The sequence below is a fragment of the Pangasianodon hypophthalmus genome, chromosome 5, assembly GCF_027358585.1.
Source record: "Pangasianodon hypophthalmus isolate fPanHyp1 chromosome 5, fPanHyp1.pri, whole genome shotgun sequence".
In the NCBI taxonomy this organism is placed as follows: Eukaryota; Metazoa; Chordata; class Actinopteri; order Siluriformes; family Pangasiidae; genus Pangasianodon; species Pangasianodon hypophthalmus.
In genome coordinates this window covers 31,178,315-31,191,394 of record NC_069714.1, presented here as the reverse complement: position 1 = coordinate 31,191,394, position 13,080 = coordinate 31,178,315, and the positions used below count along the sequence as shown (strand labels likewise).

General features: G+C 46.9%; 1 protein-coding gene across 1 annotated transcript in view; it reads right to left on the bottom strand.

Moving 5' to 3' along the window:
• dars1 (aspartyl-tRNA synthetase 1) overlaps window positions 1-13,080 on the bottom strand; it is a 40,710-nt gene that overhangs the window by 6,439 nt on the left and 21,191 nt on the right. The window contains exons 10-11 of the mRNA XM_053234254.1: window positions 10,843-10,954; window positions 8,732-8,866 (exon numbers count right to left, since the gene is read on the bottom strand). Coding sequence (XP_053090229.1) covers window positions 8,732-8,866; window positions 10,843-10,954 — 247 coding nt within the window. The remainder of the gene's footprint in view (window positions 1-8,731; window positions 8,867-10,842; window positions 10,955-13,080) is intronic.

Sequence of the window (13,080 nt, the reverse complement as noted above, 5' to 3'; positions counted from 1 at the left end):
TGAGAGAGAGAGACAGAGAGAGAGACACAGTGAGAGAGAGAGAGAGAGATGGAAAGAAAGAGAGAGAGAGAGAGAGACAGAGAGAGAGATGGAGAGAGAGACACAGAGAGAGAGAGATGGAGAGACAGAGAGATACAAAGAGAGAGCGACACAGTGAGAGAGAGAGAGAGAGAGAGAGAGAGAGAGGGAGAGAGACACAGAGAGAGAGAGATGGAGAGAGAGAGAGAGAGAGAGAGAGAGAGAGATGGAGAGACAGAGAGATACAAAGAGAGAGCGACACAGTGAGAGAGAGAGAGAGAGAGAGAGAGAGAGGGAGAGAGAGACAGAGAGAGAGAGATGGAGAGAGAGAGAGAGAGAGAGAGAGAGATGGAGAGACAGAGAGATACAAAGAGAGAGCGACACAGTGAGAGAGAGAGAGAGAGGGAGAGAGAGACAGAGAGAGAGAGATGGAGAGAGAGAGAGATACAAAGAGAGAGCGACACAGTGAGAGAGAGAGAGAGAGAGAGAGAGAGAGACACAGAGAGAGAGAGATGGAGAGACAGAGAGATACAGAGAGAGAGAGAGACAGAGAGAGAGATGGAGAGGGGGAGAGAGAGAGAGAGAGAGACAGAGAGAGAGACACAGAGAGAGAGAGAGAGAGACAGAGAGAGAGATGGAGAGACGGAGAGAGAGAGATGGAGAGATGTACAGTTACTACAGTTACTGTTTGTTGATGATATCATTGCTGTGCTTATGCTGCATTTCTTTAGAGATTATAACTCGTAATTCCCAAACTCTGAGCAGGAAAAACCAAGAGAAAGCCCCATCACCCCGGAATTCCACCTCAGGAACTCGCGACAGTCTCCTCACCTCGGAGTTCCTCCGAATTCAGCGAGCGACATCAAAACAACAGCATGAGCAGTAAACACAGCAGCACTTCTTCCCTTTAAATGAGTTATACTGTATAAACACGCAGTAGCTTTAGATCAATCATCATACAGATTACTGTAACTGTTATTACTGTTAGTGCTGCTGTTACGCTTATTATTTTTACTACCACAACTATTACTGTTAGTGCTGCTGTTTTTTGTTACTGCTGTTCAATAATAAAAATAGTCCTAGATTCATATTTAATACTGTAGCAGAGTTAACTAGGAATAAGACCATCACAGAAACATGCACACCTCCAATACATGCTTCTGTAGGAATTTTATCTATGAATGACAATTTCTCAATGACAACTGAAAATATTGGGCAAAAAAATCCAGAAAGTTAAGTTGATAACTAACCATGATGACATTATAACCACGCCAGATCAGTGATTAAGAATGCTTAACTACTCTCCAAAAGACTGAACTAATTCCACTAAGTTCCTTTTCAAAATCCTTACCTTCTCCTCAAACAGATCATTTCACAAGCAAGCGGTTCTCTATTAAAAAATAATCCCTTAGCATTGGCTATGTACCTAAATCTTTTAAATTAGCAGTTATCAAGCCCTTGATTAAAAAACCTGACCTTGACCCCTGTCAGCTGTCTAACTATAGACCAATATCAAACCTCCCCTTTATCTCCAGGATCCTAGAAAAGGTTGTAGCACAGCAGCTATGCTCACACTTACATAGGAATAACATTCATGAAATGTATCAGTCAGGATTTAGGCCTCATCATAGCACAGAGACAGCACTGGTTAAAGTGGTAAATGACCTACTACTGGCCTCTGATCAGGGTTGTGTCTCCTTGCTGGTGCTGCTTGACCTTAGTGCAGCTTTTGATACCATTGATCATGCTATTCTCCTCAATAGACTAGAAAATGTAGTAGACATTAAGGGAACAGCCCTTTCCTGGCTCAGGTCTTATTTGACTGATCGTTATCCGTTTGTAAACGTAAATGGTGACTTCTCTACTTCTTTACTAATGTAAAGTTTGGTGTCCCGCAAGGCTCTGTTTTAGGCCCACTGCTCTTTTCTCTATATATGCTACCTCTGGGCAAAATTATTCGTAAGCATGGTATTAGCTTCCATTGTTACGCTGATGACACACAGTTGTATGTTTCAGCAAAGCCAGATGACAGACACCAGCTTAATAAAGTTGAGGAATGTGTAAAAGACATTAGACACCAGATGCTGAGTAACTTCCTCCTACTTAACTCTGGTAAGACAGATGCACTTGTGCTAGTTTCTTTCTGTCACGCTGCACGTTACTCCTGAGATGTCAGATGTCCTCTTGCCCTCCGGTCCTGCCTGTTCCATCCTGATGTACTGCAGTGACGCACTGCTTACAGCACACTTACAGTCACTTTGATTGCACTGACTCATTACATTACCGCACTGTCACTTTAAACGTCATTCATCTCAGGCTTCATTTACCAGCATTACTACACTGACACTTTTTTTTTTTTTTTTTTACGAAATTCATTCTAGTTTGGACCCTGCGTTTACTGTAATGTCTTACTGTCATGTTTTTTAATAAATGTTGTTTTTCATGATTGGACTGCACTTTATTTATGTCCTTGGGTCCAGGAGAAACATTATTTCATCTCACTGTATATGGCTGTGATGACCATAAAGATCTTCTTAACCTGACTCTCTGCTGCTGAGGATGGCCCCACATGGACAGCCTAAAGATCACCATGAGATGACTGTGGATGTTACTGAACAGTTGATACCTTCAGTTTGCCACAATAGACTCTGATGCTCATACTCAAGCTCCTTTCAACACACTCAGCACTGCTTGACTTTATAGTATGAAGTTATAAAAGAGAAATAATTCATCATCACACTGTCCGGTATCAGCCAGACGAGAACAGGTTCCCTTTTAAATCTAGTTCCTCTCAAGGTTTCTTCCTCATGTCGTCTCAGGGAGTTTTTTCTTGCCCCACCATCACCCCTGGCTTGCTCTGAGTAAACTCTAGAGACTGTTGCGTGTGAAAATCCCAGGAGATCAGCAGTTTCTGAAACACTCAAACCAGCCCATCTGGTACCAACAACCCTGCCACGGTTAGTCACAGAGATCACACTTCTTCTTCATTCTGATGTTTGTTTGTTTGTGAACATTAACTGAAGCTCTTGATCTGCATCTGCTTGATTTTTCTGCATTGTGCTGCTGCCACATGATTGGCTGATTAGATACAGGTAGATTTTATATACAGTACTGCGCAAAGATGAGCAAAGACGCCTTCAAAAATAATTAAACTAAATGTTTCTACATTAAAAAAATCCTATAAAGAGCAGTAAACAGTAATAAACGAAACAAAGTCAATATTTAATGTGACGATCCTTCGCTTTTAATAAATTAAAGCAGTATCTGAGGTGCAGTGTGTGCAGTTTTATAAGGAAATGAGCTGGAAGTGTTACTGAGCATCTTGCAGAAGCAGCCACAGTTCTTCTGGAGACTTTGACTGTCGACTCGCTTCTTATTTCTGCAGCGAAACCCAGCAGCTTCTTATTTCTGCAGCGAAACCCAGCAGCCTTCATTATGTTTTTATCTGAAAAGTGTCTCTTATGGAATCTGCTGCTTTCTTTACTGACATACAAACATTTTTCTGGAACATTTCATTTTGTGCTGGAAAACTAATGTTTGGAATCTAAAATGTTTTTGTACTGAATCAATAATGTAGAAGTCAGAAAATAAACATCTATAACAAAGTTTGTACTAAAAAAAAATATATAATGTTTTGGACTCTGGCAGTACAGTATTAAAATCTGGGGTTTTCTGGACCCCTTCAGCGGAGGTTGAGAAACGTGGCAACAAAGCAATACTGAACTGAGCAAATAAGTGAGAGAGAGAGAGAGAGAGAGAGAGAGAGAGAGAGAAACTTTGCTATTTTGTAAGAAATCTATATGAAGTGTGTGTTATTTATACAGAACGGATGACTAAGTCTGCTGTACTGAATAATTCTGTGGTCTGGTGTTTTCTGTACAAGGGTGATTCCCTGAGCTTGAGAACAAAGGGGAACCCCAAAACCGCACCCTGTGTGTGACAGTGTGCGTGTGTGTGTGTGACTGACCCACAAACACACACGCCTGTAAGAGTTCTGTAAAAGAGGAACGTCTCAAGTTTCTTTTAACATCAATATTATCTCTGTTGTGTAAATAATACATTTAAAGGTCATTTAATAAAGTTTTGAGGAACAGAGAGCCTACGCAAAACATATGCAATGACACACACACACTTACACTTTCACAACAAACCTAGTGAGATTATTTTATTAATATTATTGTAATTATTACTAGTTTTTTAATATTTTTTGCTCTTGAGACACATCAGAGTTTCTCCTGTACGGTCATGTGACCACTAGAGGACGCCAATGAGCCGATCTTCATCATCTCCTCTGTTTACAACCATTCACACTTTCTTCTAACGACTTTTCACAAGTTCACTGAGGCCAGTCCCAGAACACCACATACGGCTGACAAAAATATCATACAGCTTATTGCTAAACTGCTTTTCATCCGTTTCTTCTCTCTGAACTCGTAAGATTTTCCGAGAATAATAACGCAATAACTATCAATCAGAACAGATGTTAAATAGCTAGAAACCTGAGCTGCAGAGACTGAACCTGAACACGTCTCTGCTCTCTAAGTGCTCAGAGAGTTAGTGATGAGATCTGCACACCTCCCTCAGCCGGCGGAGTGAAAACCCGACCCGAGTTTCTCTAGAACCGAGCCGGATGTATCTAGAACAGCTTTAAAACCAGAGGGACAGACGAGAACAGAGCTCTCCTGATCCAGGCCGTGATTCCAGTCTGACCTTCACATCCTCTCCACACACCGTCACCTTTACCTTTATCGTTTATTTCATCTCATTCCGCTTCATACAGCTTTTATTCCCACGTTCGTCTCCTTCCTGTTATTCATTACTGTGTTTCAGTGCAGCACAATTAATCACCATTTAATCACAATCAGGAACCTCAACTTCCTGAATCCATCACAACACACTGCGGAGAGCAGAAACAGCTAACTCACTAACGTCTCAGACACACAGGTGAGCGGAGAGACAGGTATAAGGAGATGCAGACACACAGGTGAGCGGAGAGACAGGTATAAGGAGATGCAGACACACAGGTGAGCAGAGAGACAGGTATAAGGAGATGCAGACACACAGGTGAGCGGAGAGACAGGTATAAGGAGATGCAGACACACAGGTGAGCAGAGAGACAGGTATAAGGAGATGCAGACACACAGGTGAGCAGAGAGACAGGTATAAGGAGATGCAGACACACAGGTGAGCAGAGAGACAGGTATAAGGAGATGCAGACACACAGGTGAGCAGAGAGACAGGTATAAGGAGATGCAGACACACAGGTGAGCGGAGAGACAGGTATAAGGAGATGCAGACACACAGGTGAGCAGAGAGACAGGTATAAGGAGATGCAGACACACAGGTGAGCAGAGAGACAGGTATAAGGAGATGCAGGCAGACAGGTGAGAAACGGAGCAAAACAGACAGACTAAGACCTAGCCTGATAGACTGACAGGTAGATAGATATTGAGACCTCAGACAAAGAGACAGGCAGACAGACAGATAGACAGAGAGAGAGAGGGAGAGGCAGACAGAGGGAGGGAGAGGCAGACAGAGGGGGAGGGAGAGAGAGGCAGACGGAGGGAGAGAGGGAGAGAGAGGCAGACAGAGGGAGGGAGGGAGGCAGACAGGCAGACAGAGGGAGAGGCAGACAGAGAGGGAGCCAGACAGAGGGAGGGAGGGAGGGAGGGAAGGAGAGGCAGACAGAGGGAGAGAGGGAGGCAGACAGAGAGAGAGAGGCAGACAGAGGGAGAGAGGGAGGCAGACAGAGGGAGAGAGGGAGAGAGGGAGGCAGACAGAGGGAGAGAGGGAGAGAGGGAGGCAGACAGAGGGAGAGAGGGAGGCAGACAGAGGGAGAGAGGGAGAGGGAGAGGCAGACAGAGGGAGAGAGGGAGAGAGAGGCAGACAGAGGGAGGGAGGGAGGCAGACAGGCAGACAGAGGGAGAGGCAGACAGAGAGGGAGCCAGACAGAGGGAGGGAGGGAGGGAGGGAAGGAGAGGCAGACAGAGGGAGAGAGGGAGGCAGACAGAGAGAGGGAGGCAGACAGAGGGAGGCAGACAGGCAGACAGAGGGAGAGGCAGACAGAGAGGGAGCCAGACAGAGGGAGGGAGGGAGAGGCAGACAGAGGGAGAGAGGGAGGCAGACAGAGGGAGAGAGGGAGAGGGAGAGGGAGAGGGAGAGGCAGACAGAGGGAGAGAGGGAGAGAGGGAGGCAGACAGAGGGAGAGAGGGAGAGAGGGAGGCAGACAGAGGGAGAGAGGGAGGCAGACAGAGGGAGAGAGGGAGAGAGGGAGGCAGACAGAGGGAGAGAGGGAGAGGGAGAGGCAGACAGAGGGAGAGAGGGAGGGAGAGGCAGACAGAGGGAGAGGCAGACAGAGGGAGAGAGGGAGGCAGACAGAGGGAGAGAGGGAGAGGCAGACAGAGGGAGGGAGAGGCAGACAGAGAGAGGGAGAGGCAGACAGAGGGGGAGGTAGGGAGAGGCAGACAGACGGAGGGAGAGAGGGAGGGAGGCAGACAGGCAGACAGAGGGAGAGAGAGGCAGACAGAGGGAGGGAGGGAGGCAGACAGGCAGACAGAGGGAGAGGCAGACAGAGGGAGGGAGGGAGGAGGGAGAGGCAGACAGAGGGAGAGAGGGAGGCAGACAGAGAGAGAGAGGCAGACAGAGGGAGAGAGGGAGGCAGAGGCAGACAGAGGGAGAGAGGGAGGCAGACAGAGGGAGAGAGGGAGGCAGACAGAGGGAGAGAGGGAGAGGGAGAGGCAGACAGAGGGAGAGAGGGAGGCAGAGGCAGACAGAGGGAGAGAGGGAGGCAGACAGAGGGAGAGAGGGAGGCAGACAGAGGGAGAGAGGGAGAGGGAGAGGCAGACAGAGGGAGAGAGGGAGGCAGACAGAGGGAGAGAGAGAGGGAGAGGCAGACAGAGGGAGAGAGGGAGGGAGAGGCAGACAGAGGGAGAGAGGGAGAGGGAGAGGCAGACAGAGGGAGAGAGGGAGAGGCAGACAGAGGGAGGGAGAGGCAGACAGAGGGAGGGAGAGGCAGCCAGAGGGGGAGGGAGAGAGAGGGAGGGAGGGAGGCAGACAGGCAGACAGAGGGAGAGAGAGGCAGACAGAGGGAGGGAGGGAGGCAGACAGGCAGACAGAGGGAGAGGCAGACAGAGAGGGAGCCAGACAGAGGGAGGGAGGGAGGCAGACAGAGAGAGAGAGGCAGACAGATGGAGAGAGGGAGGCAGAGGCAGACAGAGGGAGAGAGGGAGAGGGAGAGGCAGACAGAGGGAGAGAGGGAGAGGGAGAGGCAGACAGAGGGAGAGAGGGAGGGAGAGGCAGACAGAGGGAGAGAGGGAGAGGGAGAGGCAGACAGAGGGAGAGAGGGAGAGAGGGAGGCAGACAGAGGGAGAGAGGGAGGCAGACAGAGGGAGAGAGGGAGAGGGAGAGGCAGACAGAGGGAGAGAGGGAGAGGGAGAGGCAGACAGAGGGAGAGAGGGAGAGGGAGAGGCAGACAGAGGGAGAGAGGGAGGCAGACAGAGGGAGAGAGGGAGAGGCAGACAGAGGGAGGGAGAGGCAGACAGAGGGAGGGAGAGGCAGACAGAGGGAGGGAGAGGCAGACAGAGGGGGAGGGAGAGAGAGGCAGACGGAGGGAGAGAGGGAGGGAGGGAGGCAGACAGGCAGACAGAGGGAGAGAGAGGCAGACAGAGGGAGGGAGGGAGGCAGACAGGCAGACAGAGGGAGAGGCAGACAGAGGGAGGGAGGGAGGGAGGGAGAGGCAGACAGAGGGAGAGAGGGAGGCAGACAGAGAGAGAGAGGCAGACAGAGGGAGAGAGGGAGGCAGAGGCAGACAGAGGGAGAGAGGGAGGCAGAGGCAGACAGAGGGAGAGAGGGAGAGAGGGAGGCAGACAGAGGAGAGAGGGAGAGGGAGACAGACGGAGAGAGGGAGGCAGACAGACGGAGAGAGGGAGAGGGAGACAGAGGGAGAGAGGGAGAGGGAGACAGAGGGAGAGAGGGAGGCAGACAGAGGGAGAGAGGGAGAGGGAGAGGCAGACAGAGGGAGAGAGGGAGAGGGAGACAGACGGAGAGAGAGAGGCAGACAGACGGAGAGAGGGAGAGGGAGACAGACGGAGAGAGGGAGGGAGAGGCAGACAGACGGAGAGAGGGAGGCAGACAGAGGGAGAGAGGGAGGCAGAGGCAGACAGAGGGAGAGAGGGAGGCAGAGGCAGACAGAGGGAGAGAGGGAGAGAGGGAGGCAGACAGAGGGAGAGAGGGAGAGGGAGACAGACGGAGAGAGGGAGGCAGACAGACGGAGAGAGGGAGAGGGAGACAGAGGGAGAGAGGGAGGCAGACAGAGGGAGAGAGGGAGAGGGAGAGGCAGACAGACGGAGAGAGGGAGAGGCAGACAGACGGAGAGAGGGAGGCAGACAGACGCCCCTTCTGAACAATAGAATAAATCCTTAATAGTAAGGATGTTGACCTGAACTCAACTGAAGAATGTCGTGTGTGTGTATATATGTGCATGTGTACGTGTGTGTGTGTGTGTGTGTATATGTGTGTTGTGTGTGTGTGTGTGTTGTGTTGTGTTGTGTTGTGTGTGTGTGTGTTGTGTTGTGTTGTGTTGTGTGTGTGTGTGTGTGTGTGTATATGTGTGTTGTGTGTGTGTGTGTGTGTGTGTGTGTGTATATGTGTGTTGTGTGTGTGTGTGTGTTGTGTTGTGTTGTGTTGTGTGTGTGTGTGTGTGTGTGTACTCTACCTGGTCCAACACAGAAGACCTTGTCGAAATCCGCACAGATGCACATCTGCTTGTAGAGCTGAGGAGACTGAGCCAGGTACGCACTCGTCTTAAAGTAGGACACGGTGAAGACGTTCGCACCTCCTTCACTCGCAGCTACACACACACACACACACACACACACGATAGTAAACCTGAGGTGTACCAATACACTACAGGAAGTGATGTCATATTGTCTGTGTGTGTGTGTGTGTGTATATATGTATATATATAAAAATGAAGCTAAAAACATGGGAGAGGTTGTGAAAATTGTTTTTTTTTTATTATTCTTGTTTTTGGGAATCTGAGCTTCTCAGTTACACACACAGTTAAAATCACTGCTTTTCCCCTGAAGTCAGGCTTCTGCTGCCGCTGCTGCTAAACACGGCTAAACACTTTAGCACGAAGTCTAGCAATTAGCACGAATGTGCGGTAAAAACAGGAAGTTGTTTCACATGGGTGTCTTTTAGGTATCAGAATGTGACCTGCTTCTCAGTGCTTATTTACGTCAGTGTTCATTTTCACTTTCAGAGTGGAGATGAGTGTGAGTGTGAGTGTGTGTGTGTCTTCCCAAGCTTTTGGCATCATTACGCATTAAAGCTGCACAATATATCGAAATTATTGAAATATCGCATATGATATGCGTATCACAAGGTCTTGCGATAACTGAATGATTTTAATTCTTCATAAAGTTACTGAAAGTCAGAGTTTTAGGGCGACACACAGAGCAGACACTGCTTTCTTTTCCTCAAAAGGACATGAAACATGTATGTTGGTGATGTCATTTTCAGTTTTTAAATATCATAAATATAATTTAAAGTGTTTTTACGCAGTTATAGAAATATCGAATCGCATATCGCATCATTTAACACGTTTTTCTTCAGTATCATGCAGCTCTATTACCGATGATCCGATTAATTAATTAGAGAAAATAATCCAGGGATCAATTTTTTAAGTGACAAATTTAGATCCTATCTGTAATTAGATCTCAATCACTGCTGGAGGAAAAACTTCTAACCGTGGTTTCACCTTCTGTCGTCATATAAACCTCTCGTTAAACGTGTACAGAGACGTTACGAAGAAGCTTGAAAGGAAGTAGCGGAGATCGTTAGTGTCTCCGGTTGCGTAGCGACTACAGTTACGCAGCTAGTACGAAGCCGAGCACGTAAACACGCACATCAGACATTTATCAGATTATTTCATTTGTGTTTAACTTGTTAGCTTTAGAAGCTTTAGAAAGCTAATACAGTTTCTCAGGGGATCTAAAAATAAATAAATAAATAAATAAATAAACTTTGGACAAGCCACGCCCACAAGCGACACAACCTAGTATGAACGTAGGGTTAGTTGTTATTGTTGTGTGTGTGTGTGTGTGTGTGTGTGTTTGGGGTGCCAAAACATTATGCTTGACAACAGATGGGCGCCAGAATGTAAATATACACCTGCGTCTGCGTCAGCGTTACCATGACAACAAGACCCACTGATGTTTTGAATAAAAAATCAAAAGCACATTTTGCACAAATGTGGTCAATAAGGACAGCGTGTTCTACTCCGCGCGTGTGTGTGTGTGTGTGTGTGGCCCACCGGATGTGGTTTTTCTTCGGAGCAATGTGTTTTTCCAACCACAGGTGGCAAAAAACACCCGAAAAGAGCGCCAAGTTCGAATCAGAGCGCCGCGCTCCGATTGGCCGGCGGCGAAAATGAGGAAGTGAAAGCGACCGTTATTTTTTTCTCTTTCTTTCCCTCAATAGGGTGTAACAAAAAAACCACAAAACCACCACGTAATGTCACAAGACAGAGGACTCCACAGATCTCACAACCTGATTGGTGGAACTAAAAAAGGAGACTATATAAGATAAAGCGTGTGTGAGAGAGACACAGTGTGCCATGATGCTCATGATATCACACTCACACACACACACACACACTCACACACACACACACACTCACACACACTCACACACTCACACACTCGGCCTCCATTAACGTATCGCAGTTCAGCATGTTTCTGTGGGTTGTGGGTGGGAAAGGGACACTGTGTGTGTGTGTGTGTGAGTGTGGGTGTGTGAGTGTGGGTGTGTGTGTGTGTGTACCAGAGATGATTTTAGGCGTCTGGATCTCGACGAAGCCCTTCTTAGTGAGTGTGTCTCTGAAAAGCTGACACACTCCTGACTGCAGACGGAAAATCGCCTGACTCGTCGTCGTCTACAAAAAGAGATAAAAAAATATATATATAAAAAAACCAGCAACTATAAATAACTAGGAATCGCGAACACACACACACACACACACACACACACACACACACACACACACACTGTGTGAGTACAGGTAGATTGGCTCACACAGCGCACCATCCAGCATGGTAACATGATGTTGTTAAATTCATGTTGTTACTGTAACCATGACAACATAATCGGTTCGTTGGCTACGGCGTGTAAGACGACACACACTTCATGACACACAAACTGCTTCCTGCAGATTCGTATCTCTGATTTAATGCCGTAAAACTCCTAATATTCGCTCAGTAACGGAGAATTTTCACATCACGCGTTTCACAAACTTACTTTCAACTTTCTTTTGTTCTCTGAACAAACTTTTATTTATTTTTAATTGATTGGTTACAGAGGTGTTTAGGAGGGAAACTGTGCTCTGATTGGTTACAGAGGTGTTTAGGAGGGAAACTGTGCTCTGATTGGTTACAGAGGTGTTTAGGATAGAAACTGTGCTCTGATTGGTTACAGCGGTGTTTAGGAGGGAAACTGTGCTCTGACTGGTTACAGAGGTGTTTAGGAAGGAAACTGTACTCTGATTGGTTACAGAGGTGTTTAGGAGGGAAACTGTGCTCTGATTGGTTACAGTGGTGTTTAGGATAGAAACTGTGCTCTGATTGGTTACAGAGGTGTTTAGGATAGAAACTGTGCTCTGATTGGTTACAGAGGTGTTTAGGATAGAAACTGTGCTCTGATTGGTTACAGAGGCACTGGGGATAGAAACTGTGCTCTGATTGGTTACAGAGGTGTTTAGGAGGGAAACTGTGCTCTGATTGGTTACAGTGGTGTTTAGGATAGAAACTGTGCTCTGATTGGTTACAGTGGTGTTTAGGATAGAAACTGTGCTCTGATTGGTTACAGAGGTGTTTAGGATAGAAACTGTGCTCTGATTGGTTACAGAGGTGTTTAGGAGGGAAACTGTGCTCTGATTGGTTACAGAGGTGTTTAGGAGGGAAACTGTGCTCTGATTGGTTACAGTGGTGTTTAGGAGGGAAACTGTGCTCTGATTGGTTACAGAGGTGTTTAGGAAGGAAACTGTATTCTGATTGGTTACAGAGGCACTGGGGATAGAAACTGTGCTCTGATTGGTTACAGTGGTGTTTAGGATAGAAACTGTGCTCTGATTGGTTACAGTGGTGTTTAGGATAGAAACTGTGCTCTGATTGGTTACGGTGGTATTTAGGAGGGAAACTGTGCTCTGATTGGTTACAGTGGTGTTTGGGATAGAAACTGTGCTCTGATTGGTTACAGAGGCACTGGAGATAGAAACTGTGCTCTGATTGGTTACAGTGGTGTTTGGAATAGAAACTGTGCTCTGATTGGTTACAGTGGCACTGGAGATAGAAACTGTGCTCTGATTGGTTGCAGAGGTACTGGGGATAGAAACTGTGCTGATTGGTTACAGTGGTGTTTGGGAGGGAAACTGTGCTCTGATTGGTTACAGTGGTGTTTGGGAGGGAAACTGTGCTCTGATTGGTTAGAGTGGTGTTTGGGAGGGAAACTGTGCTCTGATTGGTTACAGTGGTGTTTGGGAAAGAAACTGTGCTCTGATTGGTTACAGTGGTGTTTGGGAGGGAAACTGTGATTGGTTACAGCGGTGTTTAGGAGGGAAACTGTGTTCTGATTGGTTACAGAGGTGTTTAGGAGGGAAACTGTGCTCTGATTGGTTACAGAGGTGTTTAGGAGGGAAACTGTGCTCTGATTGGTTACGGTGGTGTTTAGGAGGGAAACTGTGATTGGTTACAGTGGCATGTTTAGATTGATAATGTAGGCTGAAGCTGTAGCACTAGCTATCTAACTATGGCTTCATATTTAAATCTAACATGCTGAGAGAAAACAGAGCTGCTAACAAAACCTGAATAACATCTTTTACTTTCGTAAGGTGTATGTAAGCTGTCACTGTTCTTCTTTTGTCTTGTTCATTCTCTTGTGTTTAATTGTAGAGATTCTTTACAGGAAGATTAAAAAAAACACTTCAAAGATAAAACTTAAAGGCGCACAAGCAGACCAGTGCAGTTCTTCCTGTTTGCTTTACACCACATGTTTCACACTCATTTC